Source organism: Diceros bicornis, chromosome 39 (assembly GCF_020826845.1).
Source record: "Diceros bicornis minor isolate mBicDic1 chromosome 39, mDicBic1.mat.cur, whole genome shotgun sequence".
Classification (NCBI taxonomy): Eukaryota; Metazoa; Chordata; class Mammalia; order Perissodactyla; family Rhinocerotidae; genus Diceros; species Diceros bicornis.
In genome coordinates, this window is record NC_080778.1 from 27,561,849 (window position 1) to 27,583,912 (window position 22,064).

Sequence of the window (22,064 nt, forward strand, 5' to 3'; positions counted from 1 at the left end):
AAATCCCAAAGTTGTTATTCCTCTAAGTGGAGCCACATCTGGAATGCACCTTTTCTAGCGGGGCGTGGGTGACAGGTCTTTTAATGGCATTTCAGTCGTGCAGATGTCTACTTTTAAAAAAGGACCCATAATGGTATATCTTTATCTACAATATCATTTAAGTACTTTTTGTTTGACATGTATCATTACTTGCATTCCGGATTTCACTCTGCTGGTGAATTTTTTATGATGTTGTTTATTGAGAAACAGTACTGTCTTTTGAAAGCTTTTATCAGATTCCCATGGTGATTTGCCAGGCAAGGCACAATTCAAATTAAAATTTCATCATCTTCAAAGGCTACTTTTATGAGCTATAAGAAAGCACCTTCCTAGGCCTGGGTGGGTACCACAATACAGATAGGAGACATGAAACTTTTCTTCCAGAATTTTGGAGTCTCTGTACTACTAATAAAGAATATATAGAGCAAAGATTATGCCACTTTTGTCAAGGCATACTTCAAATATTGGAACTTTTGGCAACACTCTTGAAGCGATTAAAAGATTCGAAGCAACACCATTGTAATAAAGTCACTGCTATGATACAATGCCTTGCAAGGTTTTTGAGAAGAATCTTCGGGAATCACATTGTTTGATGTCTGGCTTAAACTGTGCATTGGTGCTATACTGTGGAACATGCTCATCAAGCAGAAATTATCACATTTCAGTAAACACGTGACCTTGCTTTGGTGTGGACTTGACATTTTCTCAAGCTTCTCTCCTCTCACTTAGCAAGGTGCCCTGTCCATGCTCCAGTGACCCACGTCTCTGCATTCAGCGTTCCTTCTGGCAGACCTCCCTGCAGGAAAAAAGCATGAATCGCCCATATAGGACCCCAATCAAGATGGTGTAGTGATTTCATACTCCCTTAGCCCCAAACACATAGCAATGATAGACAGAATATGAAAAAAAAGAAATCCAAAGGATTTGTCAAATTAAAAAACAAGAAGAGTGTCTGCATGCCTGGAACAATACCAGAGTGATGAGCAGAGGTGTAGCCACAGGCCAGCTGGGCTGTGGTCCAGAATCGGGCAGTGACAGCCAGGCGTTGGGCTCCTGCGAGGTGAAGGAGACTAAAGGTGCCCCCTCTCAAGATGGGGGCCAGAACCAGGCTTACACTTTCAGGGCCTAGAGTGGGGAGCAAAGGAAGTTGAACAAAATGATTGCTGACCTGTTGCTGGAGTTAGGGCTTCATAAGAGGCTGTAGACGTAGAGAGGGGGGAAAACAAAGCCACAGCCTCACAAGTAGGAAGCAAACCAAATTCTTGCTGCTTGGTAACCGGATCCGTAATATTCCCATTGTTCCCATAGGAGGAGAACTATAAATATGACCTAGTTCTGGACTGAGTGCCAGGAGTCCAGATGATAGTAACCACAAAACCACTTGGGAAGGATGGGGCAGGGAGGGAGGGAGGAAGAGAGACAAGGAGAGGAGGAAGGGAGGGGAAAGAAAGAGAGAGAATCTCCTACTCAAAATGAGCCTAAGCACATGAAAAAAATCCACTACCAAGAAACACAACAAGCAAAATCTGCTATTCGAACATAAATTCATTCCAGATGGTGTTAAGGAACATTCTGACAAAGACTTTAAAATAAGTATGGCTAGGATGTTTGAAAAGATAAAAGAATGAATAATTTCCATTAAAAAAGAGCAGGAAATTATAAAACAAAACAAACATGAAACAAGAAATGAGGATATTTTTAAATAATTAATTATAAACCTTAAAATGAAATATATGGCCATTGAAAAAATTTAAAATTGAGAAATGGAATAAATTCCAAACTGAATAGAGTTGAAGAGAAAATTTGTGAATTAGAAAGTAGTTATGAGGAATTGACCAAGAATGCAATTCAGAGATAAAGACTAGATAGATATATGATAGATAGATAGATAGATAGATAGATAGATAGATAGATAGATAGATAGATGATTGATAGATAGATAGATAGATGATAGATAGATAGATAGATAGATAGATAGATAGATAGATAGAGGGAGCACTTAAGGGATATGGAAAAGAGATTATAAGGTTCCAATAGTCATTCAATAAAAGTTCCAGAAAAAGAGAATGATGAAATGGTAGAGAAGAAATATTTGAAGCAATTAGAGGATAGAATATTCTAAGATTAAAGATGTGATTCTTCAGACTAAAAGTGTACCATGAGTACTGAAGAGAATAAACAAACTTAAATTTACACCCAAATACTTACGAGTGACACTGCAGGCTATGAAGGGAAAGGAAGAAAAGCAGACGACCAGTGAAGGAAGCGTAATTAGGCTACGGCAGATTTCTCTTCAGCAGCAATAGATACCAGATGACTTACAGTAATATCTTCAAAGTGCTGAATGAAAATAATTGTCAACCTAGAGTCTTATATCCAGCTAAACAATCGCTCTATAGATTTTTTCAGACATAGAAAGATGGCATTAACCGCTTACTGACCTCACTAAAAGCAGTGTTAGAAGATGGATTATGAGGAAAAGTAGGGAAGGTGTGGGACGTGAGAAGCAACAGTGAACAGGACCATCGACTGAAAGATGTTGGCGAAATGAGTTAAATATTGAGTGCTAACAGATTTTTATGTGTTAACAAAAGATGAAATTAGACAACCTTGATAAGATGGAGTGGGTGATGTTTAATGGATAATTAAAAGTGCTAGTGACTTTTCCATCTCATCTCTCTGAGTATCCATTTGTGAATGGATTTTTTAAATTCTACGCCCTTCCTCAGAACCTTCCAAGTAATCAAAGCATTTTAATCTGCATTGTTATTATTTGTATTTTTTAAGCTGCATATATTTAACCACATACTTGGGGAAAAAAATTCTTAGAATATTAAAAAAATGTAAGGGTAATCATGAAAATAACAGAAATGTAGTTTTTAGATTCTAAAGCAGTAGAAGGAAGGGAGGGGTTATTATTAAAAACTTTATTAAACCAACAGGACACATGAAAAGAGAAAAACAGAAGTGGAGAAAAAGAACAGCAAACAGAAAACACAAAGTAAGATGCAGAAATACAGCGTGCATCACTTAACAATGAAGATGCATTCTGAGAAATGTGTTGTTAGGTGCTTCCATCATTGTGTGAACATCACAGAGTGTACTTACACAAACCTAGATGGTAGAGCCTACCACACACCTAGGCTGTATGGTACTAATCTCACGGGACCACCATGGTATATGTGGTCCATCGTTGACAAAAAGTTGTTATGCGGTGCATGACTGTAAATCCAAATCTATCAATAATCACGGTAGAAGTAAATGATTAAATTCATCTGTTAAAAACAGAAGGGTTCATCTACTGAAACAGAGAAGCTGAAAATAATGGAATGGGGAAAGGTGACCATTTAAATACTAAAAGAAAATTTATAATATAAGGCAAATTTTAATATAAGACAAAAGCTTTAGTAAAAAGGGACACTACGTACAATAAAGGGAACCAACTGCCAAAAAGATATTCTATAAAAATATTAGTAAGATTACATATTATAAGCTACAAATAGAGGAAGACAGACACAATTATTTGTCAGCTACCTGGAGCCAGGGTGCTTAACACGATACCTTATGTGCAGTAGATGCCTTAAGTCATAATATAATTAAAGAATCTTGGCATTGGTTTGTTGAAGATTTCAGCTTGAATTGTTTAAACATAAGGAGCAACTAGTTTTGTGCTACCTAGAATTAAGAATCTCTGGAAGAAAATCGCATTAGACCAGATTGTGGCATTATAGATGTAAACTATGTAAGAAAATTCTAGTTGAAAATGTAAAACTGAAATCCCAGGTGAAGTTTGTCTTGTGTTTCATTTCTGATCAATAGCATTAAAGAAATGATAGCCGTCCTCTACCCTTTGTTCCTCAGTATTCCTTCAAATAATCACTGAATTCAGTCCTCATAATTTATGATTCTATAAAATGTATGTCCAAAATTTTTTGTCAAGATGGACTCTCATAGAATGTCCCATTTGTATAAATTTGGGCTATCTGATGATTTCTTAAGTAACTCCCACTGGAGTTAACCTCTACTTAAAGGCGTTCTTTGTGCTAATGTTCCGGATGATATATATAGAAGGACGGAAAATAATTATCATTATCAGCCAAAGAAGCTATAATTATGAGAACTAGTGACTGATAATATATTCCACTTTTACTTTGGAAAATGTTTGTACAAAACCAGCCTGGGCCCAGTGTTTGTACACTTGACTCTGTAGACATTTATCTGCCTAATAAAATAACCACACAGTCTGGCAGAGTTCTGCACACTTGGCAGCCCCCTCCTGCCCTGGAGCCTGGAACAGCGTTGGATGCTGCAGGTGTGGCTTTCAGAAGGTTCGGAGAGTTGAGCTCAGGAAGGCTGCCCAGCGCCCCACCTGTGTGCACTGTGCCTTCCCGAAGGCCAGGTTGATGTCCCAGCTTTTTACAGGCTCAAAGGGCCTCTGTTCATTCACGAGGATAATGAAAACTAAAACAACCAAGGAATTGACGTGCTTTGTTGGAAATGCTTGATATTGACAGTACAGACCAAAATTACAGTAAATTAAATTTCTTTTTAATCAAAGATGCCATGTGTTTTGAAAGATATTTTTGACATTTAGAATATAGGTACTATAGCATTTAACACTATTGTACACATAAGAAACCTACTCTTCACTGGTTAACATGGGTTTGGTAGCCCCCTCTTTCCCTAAAGAGGAAGGTGGGGAGAAGAATAGAACTCTCAACAGCCTGGACCCTAGGAAGAAGAAGAAGAGGAAAGAGGTTTTCTCATATTTCTCTTTTTTCCACAAGGTGCTCTTTAATTGTGGGATCCAAGCAGTCATGACCCAGTTAGTGAGATCAGACTTTCTGGACCCTACAGTCAGAATCATCTGCTTATACAGGGCGAAGAGAGGAGCAGTGTGACGGAGTGGGACCCAGGACCCTGACGCCCACATTGGAGCAGGCAGAACATGAAGTGGCAGGGGCAAGTCGAAGCAGGAGTGACAGGAGAAGTGCCAGTGGGGCCCCACAAATGGCCCAGAGTCCAGGAGGGGACAGTATTAAAAGCTCACACTCGTAACAGCCTGGTGACAGACCTGATCTTCAGAAACAAGACGCTCTGCCCAAGGAGGGGCTACCTAGGAAAAGCAAGTCCGAGTACCCTCTTCTAGACTCTGGAGGAACCAAGGGCACCAAGAAAACTGCTGAGACAGACTCAGACACAGGAGGGAACCTGGCTTCAGGTACCGGAAGAGGGTAACCGAGTGGGCCCGCGCCTTGGAAACCAGGAAGAGGTGCACACTCAGACTGGGGCCCGGGAACAGGTCGTGGCAGCTGTTCCAATATCTTGAGCCTCCATGTGCTGGCCTAAAGCAATGATTTTCAGATTTAGAACCTTCTTAACAAATAAACTCAACAGATAAACCTAGGCAAAGCACAGCTCTTCCAGCTTCGGTAGGGCAGGGGTCCTGGAGCCTGCCCATCTGGCACACCCTCCCTCACCACGCACCCCGTGTATACCTTGACTTTTCCTTTGACTGGAACTCCTTAAATTCCTCCTTTCTGGGCCCAGGATTAGCTCTAGGATGGGAGAGGGTTGAGTGAGCCTGGCTGTAGAGAAAGGAAGGCTCCAGAAGCTGGAGAAGAATTCAGGATCTGACGACAAGTTCAAGGTGACTTCTGGTGAGCCTTCGGAGTACATCAAGTACATACAACCCGTGTGGTGTGGTTTGTGGCATCCTCAGCAGCCACAGTCCCCATTTTTTTTAAAATCCCCCCACCTCTCACCAAGTTGACAGTGGTCCCTGAACTTTGTTCATGTAATAAGATAGAGTAAGCAGAGTCTGCAGTGTATCGCTCGTTCATTCCACAACCTTTCGTTGAATCAAGTGGTAAACGTTCAACAAATGTTAGCTCCCTCCTCTCTTCTTCTTTTCCGCTCCTCTCCTCTCCTCCTCCCTCTCTCCCCCATCATTAGAACCTTATTTCTTTGGGTTAAAGGACGTCCCCTATTAAAAAGCAAATCTTTCTAGGGAGCACGCTAAGCCTGATCACTTAGTTATACCTCCATGTGTATTAATTGATGAGATCATTTCCGCTAGACAGGGAGCTGAGAGCCCTTTTTGATGAGTAGGAGTCAGAGGAGGCAGCCAGAGAGGGCGTGAGAGCACAGGGTGCCGATGGGGAGGTGAAAGGCTGTCAAGGGGACAGGGGAAGACAGCTGTGACAAGCTTCCCACGGACACGATCACATACTGGAAGAGGGAGGAGGGCAGACCTGAGCGAGGCTGTGATCCTGTGACATTGTGCCTGGCTCGGCTCCCTGGATGAACCCGATCATTGCCACAGACCTAAGAGGATGGCCTCAGCCAGGCCCGTGAGATCGTTGTGACTGACTGAAAATAATGGGCCGGGGCCCCTGCCTGCAGTCCCCTGCAGCAAACCTCTCTGACACTAATCCCATGTCATAAATGTCGCTCTGATCCTCATCCCGCGTCTTTCTCACATTCCATAGCCTCAGAGTCAACACCGTCTCTGTGTGGACGTGGCACGAGCCGCCACTGAGCTGCCTCCTGTCTGCAGTAGTCCCTTTGAAGACTGTCCTAAGCTGTCAGAGCGATTGCTAGGACCTTCAGGTCCCTGCAGAGAGAATGAATGAACGATTCTTCCTACCTGGAGTTCTATCACAAAGTGACGGTTACCTTCATGTAGTCAATGGATGTTTTCTTAAACGTTTCAAAAAGTGATCAAGATGGCATTCCAGGCTTCATATCTGAGGCAGGAAGGTTGTCTTGGCCATCACAGATGCCAGTCTGTCCCCAGCCCTAAAGAGCAGAGGAGCCTGAGAGGCCCAGAGGCCGGGCATTCCCTCACAGCTTTCTTACGTTATTTTTTGTGATTTCCCTTTTTAAGGTGCAGAGAGAGCCCAGACCCATTTGTTGAGTCTCTGTCTTCCCATGTTGCCCTTACTTACAAACTTGTGTTTAAATTTGCCTCCTGATTTCTTTAAGAGATAACATAAATGGTTGGTGCAATAAGATGCCAGCTGGTCAGGGCGCCTTGCTGCACAGTTGAGGAGCTGACTCATTAGTGAGAGGAGATTTTCCTGTCCATTTGCCATAGGCGTGAGAGAGATAAAGAGAAATCTCCCACAAAGGGGAGATTTTTTTGTGTTGCAAAAATAAAGCATGTTTAATGTTTATAGACATTTTAACATGTAAAAATGTTGCATTAAAATGTGAATTGACACACAATATTTTAAAGTAACAGGGACCTGAAATCGATATTTCTGAGGTCGTAGATATTTGCTGTGAGTTTTCTTTTGCTTCGATTTTATCTCAGTTTTCTTCACCTGTACATTAGTAATGATGTGTGTGCTTGGAGGTTTGGGAAAGCTAGCTTGTTGGGCAGTTATCAGTTCAAGAAGACAAGTGGCCTACAGCATTTAATTCTCTCCCAAGACCCCATTAAGATGTTGATAAGGGGATTTTGAAAGGTCAGACTCACAGCCATGAGGAGAACAAAAGGACGAAATACTTGAACAAATACCTAGGGGAGAGAATAGAATGTTGGTAACTGATAAAATGGGGCCGAGGAAGCCACAGGCTGGAATGCATTTGGAGGAGAAGATACAGCTGAATAAGAATCCGTGCACCTGAGCCGTGGGTGGGCTTATGTGGAAACGCCAGACACGGAGGAGGGTGGGCGTAAGGCAAGAGGCTGACAACGGGGATGGACTGGAGATCTCTGTGAAAGAGTTGCCCTTCACCCATCCTCACCTGGGAAAGTTCAGCAGCTGCATCCCAGGTGACAAACTGGTTCTTTCTCAAAGAATGTGAGTGTCCCCAGAGAAAAGACCTCCCCAAATCTGGCAGTTAAGTAATCCCCAGCAAGGCGATGAAGCCCACTGGTTGACAGACCCTGTCCTCTTCAGCACAGATCTCCGTCAGCTCTTATTGACTCCTTGTTAAATACGAACGGACAGGCAAAGCTTCGCAGATATTTGAAAAAAGACTACACCTTGAAAGAGAGGGGCTAAGATAAGCAAACAGAAACGATAATCCTAAGGGAAACAGAAATTTCAGGAAAAAGAAGAAAGCTTTAAAAGAGAGGTCCGCTTTTCGTTTCCTCAGAGAGATTCGAGAAAATATCACATCCGTGAAAAGAGCAGAGTGCTGTGAAAAGGAAATCAGCGTGTATCCAGAAAGAATTCTTAGATGTGAAAATAGGATTGCTACAATAAAAAATGCAATAGGAGGACGTGGGAGATAAAGGAAAGGAGATTTCTTTGAAGAAGAGCAAAAACACAAAAGTAGGAAAAGATGAAAGGATAAGAGTCACGAAAGATCAGTCATGGTCCAGAATCCAACTACAAAGAAATCTAGAATTAAAGAAGAGAGAAAACAAAGGGGACAAAGTTATTTAATTATTTAAACTATTATTATTAAATCATTTATTTAAGCACGCGCACATACACACACACGGTACAAAAGAACATCTCAAGCCTGAAAGACATGATGCTCCGGATTAAAAGGTCCTACGAAGTGTTCAGCACAATGCTAGGTCCGTAGTGAAATTTCAGAACATCCGGGATAAAGAGAGAAATGTTAAAGCACACAAACACATCTCTGATGTTCACACACTCACACACACACCACCTACAAAGTAGCAAGAATGTTACTGGCAACAATTTCTTATCAGCAACACTGTAAACTAGAAAACAGCACAGCAAAAAGTTACTTGAGGGGGCCGGCCTGGTGGTGTAGTGGTTAAGTTCGTGTGCTCCGCTTTGGCGGCACAGACTTCATAGGTTTGGATCCTGGGCGTGGACTTACACACTGCTTATCAAGCCACGCTGTGGCAGGCATCCCACATATAAAATAGAGGGATGGGCACAGATGTTAGCCCAGGGCCAATCTTCCTCACCAAAAAAAAGAAAAGTTACTTGAGGAGGTACTCCAGCAAAACAAGGGAGTAAAGCATACTATAAGTAACACATAGAATCTAGTTAAATAGTATTATTACCTCTGGTGAGCACAACTGAGAGGCAGAAAGGGGTAGAACAAGAGACAGTTGCTTTCCATTATATCCCCTTTTATAACATTTTTTGACATGTGCATGTATTACTTTAACAAAAACTTAAAAAAATTTTTTTTCAAGTAGCACATGTACATTAAATTAGAGTTTGAGACTAGAAAAGAAAAAAGGGGGAAAATCCATAGCTCCACCATCTCAAATCCAACCATTGTTAAAAGTTTTGGTCTAAATCCTTCTAGTCTATTTTTAAAATACAGATTTTAAAAAAGCCCAGCAGAGTTGTAGTCATATTGTATATATACATTTTTACCCTTATTTTCTCACATAAACATTTTTCTTATGCATAACCTTTGTAAACATTTTAAATGACTGCAAGTATTTTATAATTAGATATATTATAGTTTACCTAATCTCTATAATTGTGTTGTTTACAATTTTTTGATCTTTTAAACAATACTATGGTAAATATTTTGCAATAAAAATAGAAGTAATTCCTATTAGTTAGCTGGACTCCATCTGAACGTCCCTATTTTTATTTGGTTAGGCTCCCCACATTTTCCAGGCTCTCTGTGAAATCATTGTAGTTGTGGTCTCCACATCCCTGATAAGCACCAAAACCCCTTCACCTCAAAGACCACGGTTTCTTATTTTAGTAACACTGTTTAAACAGAAGAAGAGCAAGGATGTTTCTGGAAAGCAGCATTTATAGCCTGCACAGGACCCTGCATACCGTCATGGTGAAGGCTCAGTAAACTTTGTTGCAGCCAATTGAAAAGGGCTTCTGAAATCTAATGAAAACTGAGCCAGATAATGGGTTGACCCTCATGTTGTAATGTAACATCTCAAGATAAAACTGTGGCTACTTCTTTTTCTTTAGTTTAATGCAATAGAACCTTGAAATTCACAATCTTGGAGTTCAAATAAGGACTTCAAAAAATGTTTTGTCTCCTATGTCTGAGTGTTTCAGTTTCCGGGTTGAAGAGCTCCATTGGACTAGAGCCCCCAGTGAATAAGGATATTGGCTAAAATAAACGTAGACTGATACTTATCCGCAAATCCTATCGCCCGTCCTACAGTCGGACACAGCCGTTGACTCAGAAGTGGTGTAAAGGGCCGCGAAGCCACCAAAATAGAGGCCATGGATGTTACCCACCCAGCATCAGACACTGTGCGTACAACAAGGAGAACAAAGTGCTGCTCTGCTTGACTGTGTTGCTCCTGGAGGGCTGGGAAGGATCCCAAAGGGCACTCCCATCTCTACTAGAAAGAGTGTTCATCAATGATTCATGCCTGACATGACACGGAATGGGGGAACGATGGGATCTGGCCATCTGCGGCTTTCAAGTCCATTAATCCTTACTAGGAAGCTTTACTTGACTCTCCTGGGGTTCTGGCTCAACATTTTTTATAAGGCTTGAAACAGGCTTACAAGGAAGACTGTGCGATGCAATTCAAGTTAGCTTGGACCACATCCATTCCATTCATCTAAGTTGGCCAAACCATTAAATTTGTAATCTGATTATCGTGGGCCACCTGTGGGTCAAGGATTCATGTTCTGCTTTGATGGAGACTGACAGTAATTTTTCTCTCCCCCACTTCCAACATGGCGTGTTGGACCGACAGTCACATCCAGCACGAGAGATTGTCCTGTATTGTCTCCTTTACTTTACTGTTCAACTTTTTCCTAATATCTGTGTTCTTAGAGTGTGAAGATTGGCTCCCAAATCAATTTCAAATCCACACTGAAAAAGAGTTTTTTATGTCCTAGTGTTAACATTGTTTCATGTACAGAGTAAGATGAGATAGCATAAGAAGTAAAAAGTTTCGCAGTAGTGTATTTTGGCTGCTTTTGCATAATACCATTTGTTTTTCCACCAAATTATGTTGTTATTTTGACTTAGCATAAATACTCATTTCATATTTCCTTATTTCCCTTCCTCTCTGTTTTCTCTGCGAGTTAGCTGAAGTCACTATTTTAAAACTATTGAAAATCACCCAGGAATCGTGTTTTTAAATATAGCTAAAGGAAAGAGGAATTAAAATGCAGAAGGTGTAATAAAGACGTCATAATCTTAAGAGTTGGGTGACAGGAAAGATAATCTGTATGACTGATTTCTAATCTTTGTAAAGGCAGTAGTATTGCCCCATTTTACAGATGAGTAAATTGAGCCTCCAAGAAGTAGACATTTGCCAAGACTCCACAACTACCAAGTGGTACAGCCAAGGTTTGATCTGAGGTCTATCTGATGCCAACCTCGGTGCTTTTCCCTCTCTGCCTTCCATGAAAGGTGGAAAGCTTAAATGATAAATGCTGAGTGAAAGTCTTTATGCACTCCTAAGTTTGGGAATAAAAAAAATTACCGCTTTTTCTAGATCTTCAGATACAAAACTATTCTTAAAAGTTGGTTCATTTAAGGAACCAGCACGTCAGCACACAGTTTCATGGCCTGAGATTATATGGCTCAGCCCCATGTTATACAGATGGGGAAGTTGAGGCTCAAGATGGCATGATGTCGCTAAGGACACTCCGCTGATTAGTTGCAAAGCTGGGACCAGAACCCAAATCTCCTTTTCCTCATTCGGGTTCCTTTGCATGTGGCCTCTCAAGGTTTGTGCTGCTAAAAGCATCCAGAGATCCTGCCTCCTACAGTCCTAGGCCACACGGACAAAGCTGATAATGTCATAGGCCAGGAGCTGTATGGAAACACCAACTCTTGCAATTCAGTAGTTTTTAGACTTTTGCTGTCTTATGAAAGGAGAAATAAAATAGGAATCATCTCTAAATTTACCTTTTGTGATAAAATTAACTCCACCTAGGATTTCAATCATTCCACCCTTTCCAAAATGAAAACCAAGAGAGGTAGCCGTTGTCAGGTTCTCTACCTACACAGAAAAGAACAGGCGATCTCGAGTCTCACAAGGAAGCCGGCGGGAGGCCTGCAGGGACCCAGCCACGGGGTGGGAGAAGGAGGCAGGGGGGGTGGTGTGGGGTAGGGAGTGCCCAGGACTCCAGCGCAGTGTCTGGTCTCCAGAGCAAGCCCAGACGTGGGTGGAGCAAGTGTCAGTGCCTGGGGGGCCCCAGCAGGGGAGGGGGGAGGATCACTGGGGATGCCAAGTGGCCCTCAGCCCAGTTTGGAATGATAGGCACCATCAGGGAGTCCCCCCACTTATGGCAGAACCCTGGCCATTGCAGGGCATGTTGGGGGCAGACCCAGCCTTGCAGACTGAGACTAGGTCGGTGCCAGGTCCCAGCTGGTAGCTGTGGTTCCAGGCAGGACTCCTTCCTGCAGACATTTGGGGTTCCAGCCAACAGTGAAGAGGATGTTCCATGCTGGGCACCATGGACCTGTCCCAGGGACCCCACCTTCCGGCTGTGGCCGGCCGTGAAGAGAACTCATGGTCGAAGCCGCCTCCACTTCCTCGACCTGAGTGACAAGCCCAGGTGGACTGGAGTGTCAGGAACGGCTCCACAACCCGGGCCTGCTGCTGGGACCAGGGGAGGAGGCAGAAGTTCCAGGCGGAGGAGACAGATGGGCAAAGGCATGGAATTACCTAATGGCACAGTGTCGATGGCTCGTGAAGAGCGACCACCTTCTCAGAATCACCAGAGGTTCTTCTTTAAAATGCAGATTCCTGGCCTGGCCCCAGACTAACCTGTTATATCAAACACTCTGGAAGTCAGGCCAGGGAATTAGCATTTTTTAACAGGTGCCTTGACCGATTGTTATTCCCACTGCAAGTTCTTGAACAGGAGAGTGACTTGGATCAATTTGCCTTTCAGCTAAGTTACCGGGGCAACTACATGCAGAATGCATTGGAGAAGGATGGAAGGAAGAGACCCTAACTAGCTGGAGGGGAGCTGTGTGTGGAATGGGTGGGAGGACGCAGGCTAGGAAAGCATTTAGGGCCAAGTTGCAGGGCCCTCAGGGCAAGCGACAGGACATGGAGAATGGGGTGAGAGAGGAAGCAGGGATGACTCCGGCGTCTGGCCCTAGTGACTGGGGTCTCCTTTGAGCACAGATGCCCGTGACTTCAAAGATGAGTGTTGTTCAGCACGGTCCATCTGAACGGAAATTTTACAGGAGCAAATCAGTAAAAGATGATTTTGCCATAAGATCCAAGTGGAAGAAGATGACCCCACAAAGAAAACCTCGAGGACGTTCAGTGTACGCTGTTTCAAATAGTACAATTTAGAATAAGTTTCGACAAAAATGGTCCAAAATTTCTTGTTGTAGTTTTGGTAATTAAAAGGATTCTCTTAATTATCTGGAATGTTCACTTATAGAGAAGATCTCATTTCCCTAATAACGTGCAAGTATGAGCAGAGTGGTCTTAGGTTTAGGCCCAATCTTAAAAGAGGACTAGACTGGGGCAGGGGGGAGCATTGCGAGTGATATATGCAGAGACCGGGGGACCAGATGAGCAAATCAGATCAAGTGCTGGCCAGTGGGTCAACTCGGCTAAAGTCATCACCGTGATGAGCATCTGAGAGCAGCGCTTAAAATAAATATTAAAGTTTTTGTTTAAAGCAGCCGTATCCTAGAAACACTTACACGGAATGAAAGAATGAAGTTGTATAATCATTTAAAAATATATATGTACTAAGAGAACTTGAGTATAAAGAGGTGATTGTAAAAAGCAACACAGGATAGTGAAGCCACACGCCGAAGATAAAACCATTAAGGTGGGGAAACCAGATGGCCCCGGGGGACTGGACGGTGCCCATCAGGGCAGGACGCTGGACGAGCAGCTGTGTTGACACTTGCCCCATTCAGTTTCCCAGGACACTGGAAGGTCACTCGCTGAAGGCCTCGGCTCCAGTAAGAGTGGACTGTGTGAGTGGCCGGGCGCCGTCTCCTGAGGCCCCTCGTCCATGAGCTGCTCGCTGTGGCTGGGCGTGGGTCTTCACAGCTCCTGAGCCATCTCTTATGTATGTCCACCTCTAGCCTTCCCATAGGATGGGTCGTGGCCAATGCCGTTCATCAACCTAATGGGCCCAAATGAATCTCCTTAAAATCCCCCGGGAAATGCCTCCATCTAAGAAAAGACGCTGGTTAACAGCCTTCTTAAACTAGGAATTTATGTCTTCCCATAAATTGACCCCGTGAGGTTGTTTGTGGATTCCAGTGGGGAACTGGCCTCCTTAGGCCCCTGCACCTCCTCAGCCTCCCACTCCCACCCCAACCAGCTGACGTCCCACCGGCTCCAGGCCAGGATCTCTGGGCAGAATCAGGGCTGTGTGTCTTGGCTTTTTCCTTCTGCCATTTGTTCATTCATTCACTGAATATTTATTGCACCGCTGCTTTTTCCAGGCAGGGTGCTAAGCGCTGGAGACGCAGTGAACAGACCGTCTGTGCTCTCACGGACTTACCACCTAAACAAATAGTGACACAAGTTCTTATTAAGAAGCAGCTGTAAGGTGAACTCCGGTGAAGCCTGGGTGCTGTGAGTCTCTGTGGGAGGCTGTGCCGCCCGCCCCTCCTGTTGAGGCAGGTCTCTGGGGGGCTGACTGTGTATGGGACACATCTCTGGACACCCCCAAACCACCGTCTTTTCACTCTGCCCTTTGGTGTGAAATCCTGACCTGAGTGGACAGGCACTGTGCCTCTGACCACACCTGTCCTGGCCGGAGTTCCCTTGCGCTCTCCCTCACACCCAGCTCCTGGCTCTGTCCCTCTGACCACAGCCCAGTTATTGGGTCCTCTGTCCTAAGGCTCAGGTCCCTGCCAGAGGACACCTGGAGTGTGAGGGAGGAAAGGAGGTCTGAGCATCTTCACAGCAAAGCCCGGTCACCCTCCTACACAAGCTTTGGTTTGTTTTACGACATGTAAATCTCCTCCTACTTTCCTGATGATAAAGTAAAATACGTACGTTATAATAAACACTAACATTGCAAAAATGAATAAAGTAAAAGATCAGTGTATTCCCATCTTCCATCACATCTACCGCCATAAATAACTACTTTTAGTCTGGTGTTCATCTTTCCAGATGTTTTGTGTTTATGTAAACAATGGTCTATTTTTATATTGTCATACATGTTCCTATTGTGCTATAATCGACTTTATTTCATTGAAAAGTCATCACAGTTGCTTTTCAGGACAGTACATGTAGGTCCCCCTGATCCTTCCCGGGTGCCCAGTAATTCGATGTAGAAGGTACCATAACTTCTCTGTAAATCAATCCCCCATTAACGAACGTGTAAGCTCTGCCATTTTGTTGTCATAAATCTTGAAGTGATGAATGCTCTTATACGTACACGGCTCTGTCAGATTCTTCTCAGAAGGTGTTTTGGGTCTAACATCATGCGTTTTTAATGGGTTTTCACACACAATGAGGCATTCTTGATCACCCTTCACTTAACGCATGGCTGGGTGGACTGATGGACGCCACCCCGTTGGCTTCCAGTCTCTTCCTCTCTGGGAACTGAGCACCTCTGCTCCCCACAGTGGACGCAGGTGCTTAGTTAGAGTGTGTTTGCTGCTGAATCTGTTTATTGCAGTTGAGTGTGTTGTTGTAATTGTGTAATTTATTTGATTGGTATATAAACCAAAGAAGCATGAGGAAGGAAAGAAAGGGCTGTTGTTTAAAAAAAAAAAAAAAAAGCAAAAAGAAATTTGTTATATTTTTCTGATTCCCAACTTAAAAAAATTTTCTTAATAACTAACCACCTACCCCAATCATATCAGATGCAGTGGCTTCAACTGACTCATAAACTTTGTCGACCATGTGACCATGTTAGTGAGTTCCATCCACTCTTGATCTGCCTTACCAGTATTGTCTCTGGAAAAACATCCCATAGCTCTTTGGTTTGTGTGTAAATTGGGTTATCTTTTCTCCTTAGAAATACCTAAGAACCAGGCATGTCTTATCTAGGGTATCAATGTAATCGGCCTTGATAAAGTTGATTCTTAGCCCTGCGATGCATCCCCACCAAGCCATTGCAAGCTGTTGTAATGCTCACAGAGACACCGTGGTCAACCTCATAGAAGAGAAATAGAAGATCTGGGAATCACACTGTTGCCTTTGTAAGTGAGAGAATGTCTGTACAAACATCCTGTCACTTTTTTTTTTTCTTTTTGGTGAGGAGATTAGCCCTGAGCTAACATCTGCCAATCCTCCTCTTTTTTGCTGAGGAAGACTGGCCCTGGGCTAACATCCATGCCCATCTTCCTCCACTTTATATGGGGCACCACCACAGCATGGCTTGCCAAGTGGTGTGTTGGTGCGCACCCAGGATCCGAACCAGCGAACCCTGGGCCACCACAGCGGAGCGCATGCACCTAACCGCTTGCGCCACCAGGACGGCCCCCATCTTGTCACTTTTTAATCTAAGATAACAATAGAAATGATTTTATAGCCCCTCCAAAATCTAAAGACCCTTTATATGACTATTATAGGTACTTAATAATTCTTTGTTGGACATACGGATAAATAGGGAAACACGTTTCCACAGGGCTGGCTGTACAGGGATCTCTGATTAAGTCAGAATGAATGAAGAATTAAGTCACACTGAGTTCACTCAACAAATACTTGTTAAGTGCCAACTGTATACCAGTTGGCTGGTAACTTCCGGGGTGACAACAAGCCGCAGTGGGTAGAACTGCCCTCAAGACACCTGTTATCCAGCTAAAGACTTCAGGCCACTGGGGACGCAGACATGCAGTTCCCCCGCAGAATGAGCTGTCTGAAAGGCTCTGACCACGTGTGCACTGGTCAGTGGAACAGCATGGTGTGAGGCAAGAGGAACGTCTTCTCATGAAATCTGTGAATTCTCTGCGTCTCCTCAAGGCTTGTGCATGTAATCTAAGTCTCATTTTCACTTACACTCTATGGCGTTTGACAAAGCCCTGCAGAGACTACGAGACACCTCACTGCTGTGTTTTCTCTTCTAGGACATCAATGAGTGTATTCTTGAAAACTATCCCGAGTGTTCCAATCCCAGGTTATTTTACATCATTCCGTACTTTTGTGGACAGCACCCCAGATGCAGGTAAAGACTAACGGCTCATGCTGCGAGAATGTGGAGAACGATGGCAGAAAACCCGCCAACTGGCACTGCATGGGAACCTTCCGTATCCCTAGTCTCTCAACCTTCTGGAATTCAGTGACTATTTACTGTTAAGCTCTGAAGATATCGCATTTGAGACTCTGAAGGTCCTATAAATAAGCAAATTAACAAACCAAGGTCTGACAGAGGCCTTGGGACCCCCCCCGTAAACCTGTGTAACTAGAATGCCAACCAAACAGTGTCTCTCTCGTGAGACATACCTGGTAGGAAGAGAGGGAAGCACCTTCTAGTGAGGGCCCCTTGGGTTCACTTGGATGCCAGACCTTCTTTGGAGAGTGACTTACTCAGATAGTAAGGGCCCCTGGGGTGTGGTCTGCACACCTCCTGCATCAGCCTCCCTGGGGTCCTCGTTAGGAAGCTATCTCCCCACAGTCTCTGCGGCGGGGCGCAGCCCTTCGCTGCCCCCTCCCGGGTGACTCTGGTCTAGCTACAGTCAAAACTCATTGTACTGGACAAATGTGGCCTCAGAGAAGAAATGCTAGTAACAGTGAGTATTATCTTTGCTTGGTGGGAAAGAAACCCTGTTATCAGAAGTGACATTTTTTTCCCCGAAAAAACGTTGATTAGAAGGCCCGTTGTGTTCCTGAAGAGACCGCGGGAGACAGTCGTTTCTAAATTGCAGCTCACTCACTGTTCTTTTTGCTTACACTGCGATGACTGCTTAGGTATCATGTGTATCGTTGTTATTGCTCTTTGGTTGAGTTCACCATATCACAAGAGTTGTCTATGGTCAGAATTCTAGGGCTAGATGTGTCAGTTTTCTGCTGTATCTTAAACAGCCCAAGTTCAGGCCTCCCCCTCATCCTCATGCCACCTGCTTCCCGGTCAGTGCTTCAGACACTGGGAAGATCTGGGGCCAGATGACTCGCTTTCTGTCACAATGAAGATACTTATTCCAAGGAACAGGATTCTAACTCCCTACGATGGTTTTTAATTATCTATTTCCTGATCTTGGGGAGAGTACTCATGGTGTCTTATCTCGGTACACACACCATGATTTTCAGAACTCTTTCAAAATGTCACCTTGTTCCATCTAGATAACAATTATTTGAGCTAGATAAAAGTTATTATTACAGTTTTGCAAAAGACAATCCTGGCTGGCCCAAATCTCCCCTGATGGTAAATGCCAGCCTGGCCTGGGGCCCAAGCTCCCCGTCCGGGGCTCTTCTCACTCACATCAACGTTGTCGACTCAGAGATCTGCCTTACAAACGAGATCAGACTGTTTTCCTTCTATAATTTAAAAAAAAAAAGTCTTAAAATTCTTTGAGGAATAAGATGATTAGCAGACATGACCTGACACCTATTTCGATTTCTACAGAAATACTATGTCAGTAAGTTTCATATTTCAAAATCTCTAACTTTCTTTAATTGGTTTGGTTTGGTCCTTCTGTTAGAAAGGCATTCTAATCACCCCTGGATGGGTGTTTATTAGGACGTACGTCCCTGTGCCTGTATTCTTTTTGCAACAAATACTTAGGCCAGGCTCACTGAGTTCGAGGCCCGGGACTAGGCATTCCGATCGGGTGGAAGGGTTGGAGGTGAGATGGAGTGGAGGGCAGGGGACCAGCGGGAAGGACCCAGGAAGGCTGCTGGAGGCAGCTCCGTCTGGGCTGGTCCTTGAAGGAAGTGGGGTTTGGACTTACGCAAATGGGGGGTGGGTAAGAAGAGATCAACTTTCAGCGTGTTGTTGCTGTATTTCGAAAACGAATCTTTGATTTAAAACCCATTTTTGTGTCCATACAGGGAGCCTGGTGAGTGGGCCCTCGAGAGAGCAAAACTGAACGTGAATGAAAACTTCCTGCTCGTGGGGATTCTGGAAGAGTTGGAAGATGTGCTGCTTTTACTGGAAAGATTTTTACCTCATTACTTCAAGGGCGTGCTCAGTATCTACAAAGACCCAGGTAACTCTGTTTGTAAGCAAGCTATTCCCTGTTTCGAGAGTTACTCACCTCGAAAAGGGCTCAGGGAATAAGGGAGTGAAATCATCTCTTCTGTTAATGAACGGGAGTTCCACGGTTAGATTCATGGGATTTGGGTGCCAAAACTTTGAGCTTCAGGTCCCAGCATCAAGTCGCCATGTCTTAAAGGCTTGATGGTTCCATTTTTCCCTTTGGAAAGTGCAGTTGGCAACATTTCATTGGCCTTGTCCTGAGTGTGTTGCTGGGGTGAACCAATGGAGTCCACTGGTGGAAATGTGTGGGAGCATGAAGGAGCCGCCATGGGGAGCAGTACCTCCGGCCCTACTTCCATTTGACAAAAGCCCTCTGGTGAAGGAAATCCTGTTGCTAGAATAGACAGAGGAGCAAACTGAAAATATAATTATGATTTTATCCTAACAAATGGCGTGGTTTCCAAATAGAAACAAGAAATAGAAGGCAGCAAAGCAATTAAAAGGGTTGCCCATAGTATCCCTTTAAGTATAATTACTTTCAGAAATCCATCACTTATTTTTCTCATTATTATTTTATCCTGAGAGAACGACAAAACAGCATCGTTTCTTTCCTACTCTTCTTAATCTACTGTTGCCACAATGAGCCTTGCATACTAATTCACTAATTGGTTTATTGTTTTGTTTTGCCGTCCTGCATTGAGAGACGGCATTCTGCCTTGTAGAAATAAGGCGCAGGTAAAAGGCTCCCCAAAGGCAACCTGCTTCCTCACATTCCACAGCCAGGCAGGGACCTCGCATCACACCTGCATCACTGGCAGGTACCAGTGCCCAGGTAAACTGGTCTTTGCCTAGAGGAGCCCTGAGTTCTGTTCCGTAAGGGGGCCCTGCCACCACCAGTGACTTCTGGAGGAAGATGGCTGGCTGGCGGATGCTCCCTTAGTCTCCCAGCTCTCTCACTCAGAGATAAATTCTGACATACCTACACACAGGAACATTACCGAGAACCTCCAGGTGTGCCCTGGCCCTGTGTCTCCTCGGCAGGAAAGGTGGTTTGAATAGCCAGAAGCATAATAAACCCTAAATACTCAGTTTTTCAAACTAGGTCTTCCTTTGCCCTTTCAACAATGGGCAATTTAAAGAGTTTAAATAATTTAAAGAGTTGTGACCAGTTTTTAGCTCTATAAAACAACGTAAACTCTGGTCTTTGTGCAAGGAGGGGTCTTATCCTAAATTAGACTCCTTTGAAGAAAAGGCTTACGTTGTTCATTGTTATTTTCCCTCTTTGGCTTTATCTTGCTGTACAGCATGCGTGTGTTTCCATGTGTGATACACAGTGTGAGATAAGAGGCTGACTGGATCTGGAGACACGCAGTTGTCCAATAAGATGAACACTCTCTTGTCCCCGCATTTGGGAAGAGTTTCGGTGGTCCACATCACCCACCTCACCCATCCTGTGATCTGGAGCTGACACCCTTCACAGGATGCCACAGCCCAGCACACCGACGGGGGGGTGGGCCTGATAACTTAGATGAGGACGTTTTTATCTTCGTTCTTCTTAAATACAAATAAACCACAAACAAAACCTTCTCCCAAAGAGCCCACTTACCTGCTGTCATCAGGGTATGTCATCTGGACCTCCCAACTCTCTTCTGCATTTAAATACGTGACTTCGCAGAAATCGTGGGCCTTCGTCCCATGATCTGTAAGCGCATTAATTAAAGTAGAACATATTTCTGAAAATTGAGTTACTGTTAGCTCTTCTGCCTTCAGCTACGATCTTTCCACCTATAAAAACATATTTTTCCCTTTGAGTTTGGCATAGCACCGTATTAAATGCCTCTGAGGTTTGCTGCCTCAGGGAATAAGGGACGGCTGGTATTCCTGTGTAGTGGGATGAAAGGTTTCCAGAAGCCCAGGGCCCACATGTGGCCAGTCCACACAGTCCAGCTGTACTAGTGGTTCAAATAGCAAAAGACGTCTATACTGCCCTCTGCGCCCGCCCTCCCAGGGCACCTGCCACCTGGCTACCCCTCAACCTCCACAACAATAAATGAAAGGGGTAATTCACGGCCACACACGGGGTCTTCAGGACTCTGGCCCAGTGCTGCACTCAGCAGCTGTTCTGAATTCAGTTCCTGAGTGGAGCTGGTTGTTAAATATTTTGAATATCACCCTAGTATAACTCTTGGCTGCCATGTGGCGTGTACTCAACAAAATGACCTTTGAGTGATTCTTCAGTGACTACCACTGTGTTTTGTGGTCTCTTGGGCATCTTCTTGAGAGATTTTTCTATGTTGATATAGGGGAGGAAGAACTATTCCTCCACCCTCTAGGTCCTTCTGGCTGGTCTAAGAGTTAAACTGATGTGAGACAAAATAACAAGAGAAAATCAAACAAAGTTTAATAACATGTATGCATGGGAGAAACCCAGGAAAACTGAGTAACTCGCCAAAATGGCGGAAGCCTCTACCTTAAATACCACCTTCAGCTAAAGACAAAGGAGGATGTTGGGGGTAGGGGTTTGGGACTTCAAAGTGGAGGAAGGCAATTCACAGGGAGATGGACAAGCAACTGTTTGGGAAACATGTTTGCTGGACGTCTACAGACAGTGTGATCCAAGAGAAAGAACTTAGCAAGGCCCCTCCCAGTCTACCACACCTGGAGTCAGCTATGGTGAGAGCTCCTTCCAGGAACTGGCCTTCTATCTTGAATTCTTTTAGGCAGTTAGGGGAAAGGTCCAAGTTCCTTTCAGAGTCTTTTGTCCTTAAAAATAATCAACCAGAGGCTGGCCCAGTGGCCTAGTGGTGAAGTTCCATGTGCTCTACTTTGGCAGCCCAGGTTCAGTTCCCCAGCATGGACCTACACTACTCATCGGCGGCCATGCTGTGGGCAGCGACCCACAGACAAAACAGAGGAAGATGGGCACAGATGTTAGCTTAGGGCGAATCTTCCTCGGCAAAAAAAGAAAATAAAATAATCAAGCCAACAAGACATATTTTAGGGTCACCAGTTCTGACCCCCACAGTGACACTGAAGGCCAAGCAGCTCCAT

General features: G+C 44.1%; 1 protein-coding gene across 2 annotated transcripts in view; it reads left to right on the forward strand.

The window, feature by feature from the left end:
* Nucleotides 1–22,064, forward strand: part of UST (uronyl 2-sulfotransferase) — a 293,864-nt gene that overhangs the window by 224,307 nt on the left and 47,493 nt on the right. For both annotated transcript variants that reach the window (XM_058534248.1, XM_058534249.1), the window contains exons 6-7: nt 16,945–17,042; nt 18,866–19,023. In XM_058534248.1, the coding sequence (XP_058390231.1) occupies nt 16,945–17,042; nt 18,866–19,023 (256 nt within the window). The remainder of the gene's footprint in view (nt 1–16,944; nt 17,043–18,865; nt 19,024–22,064) is intronic.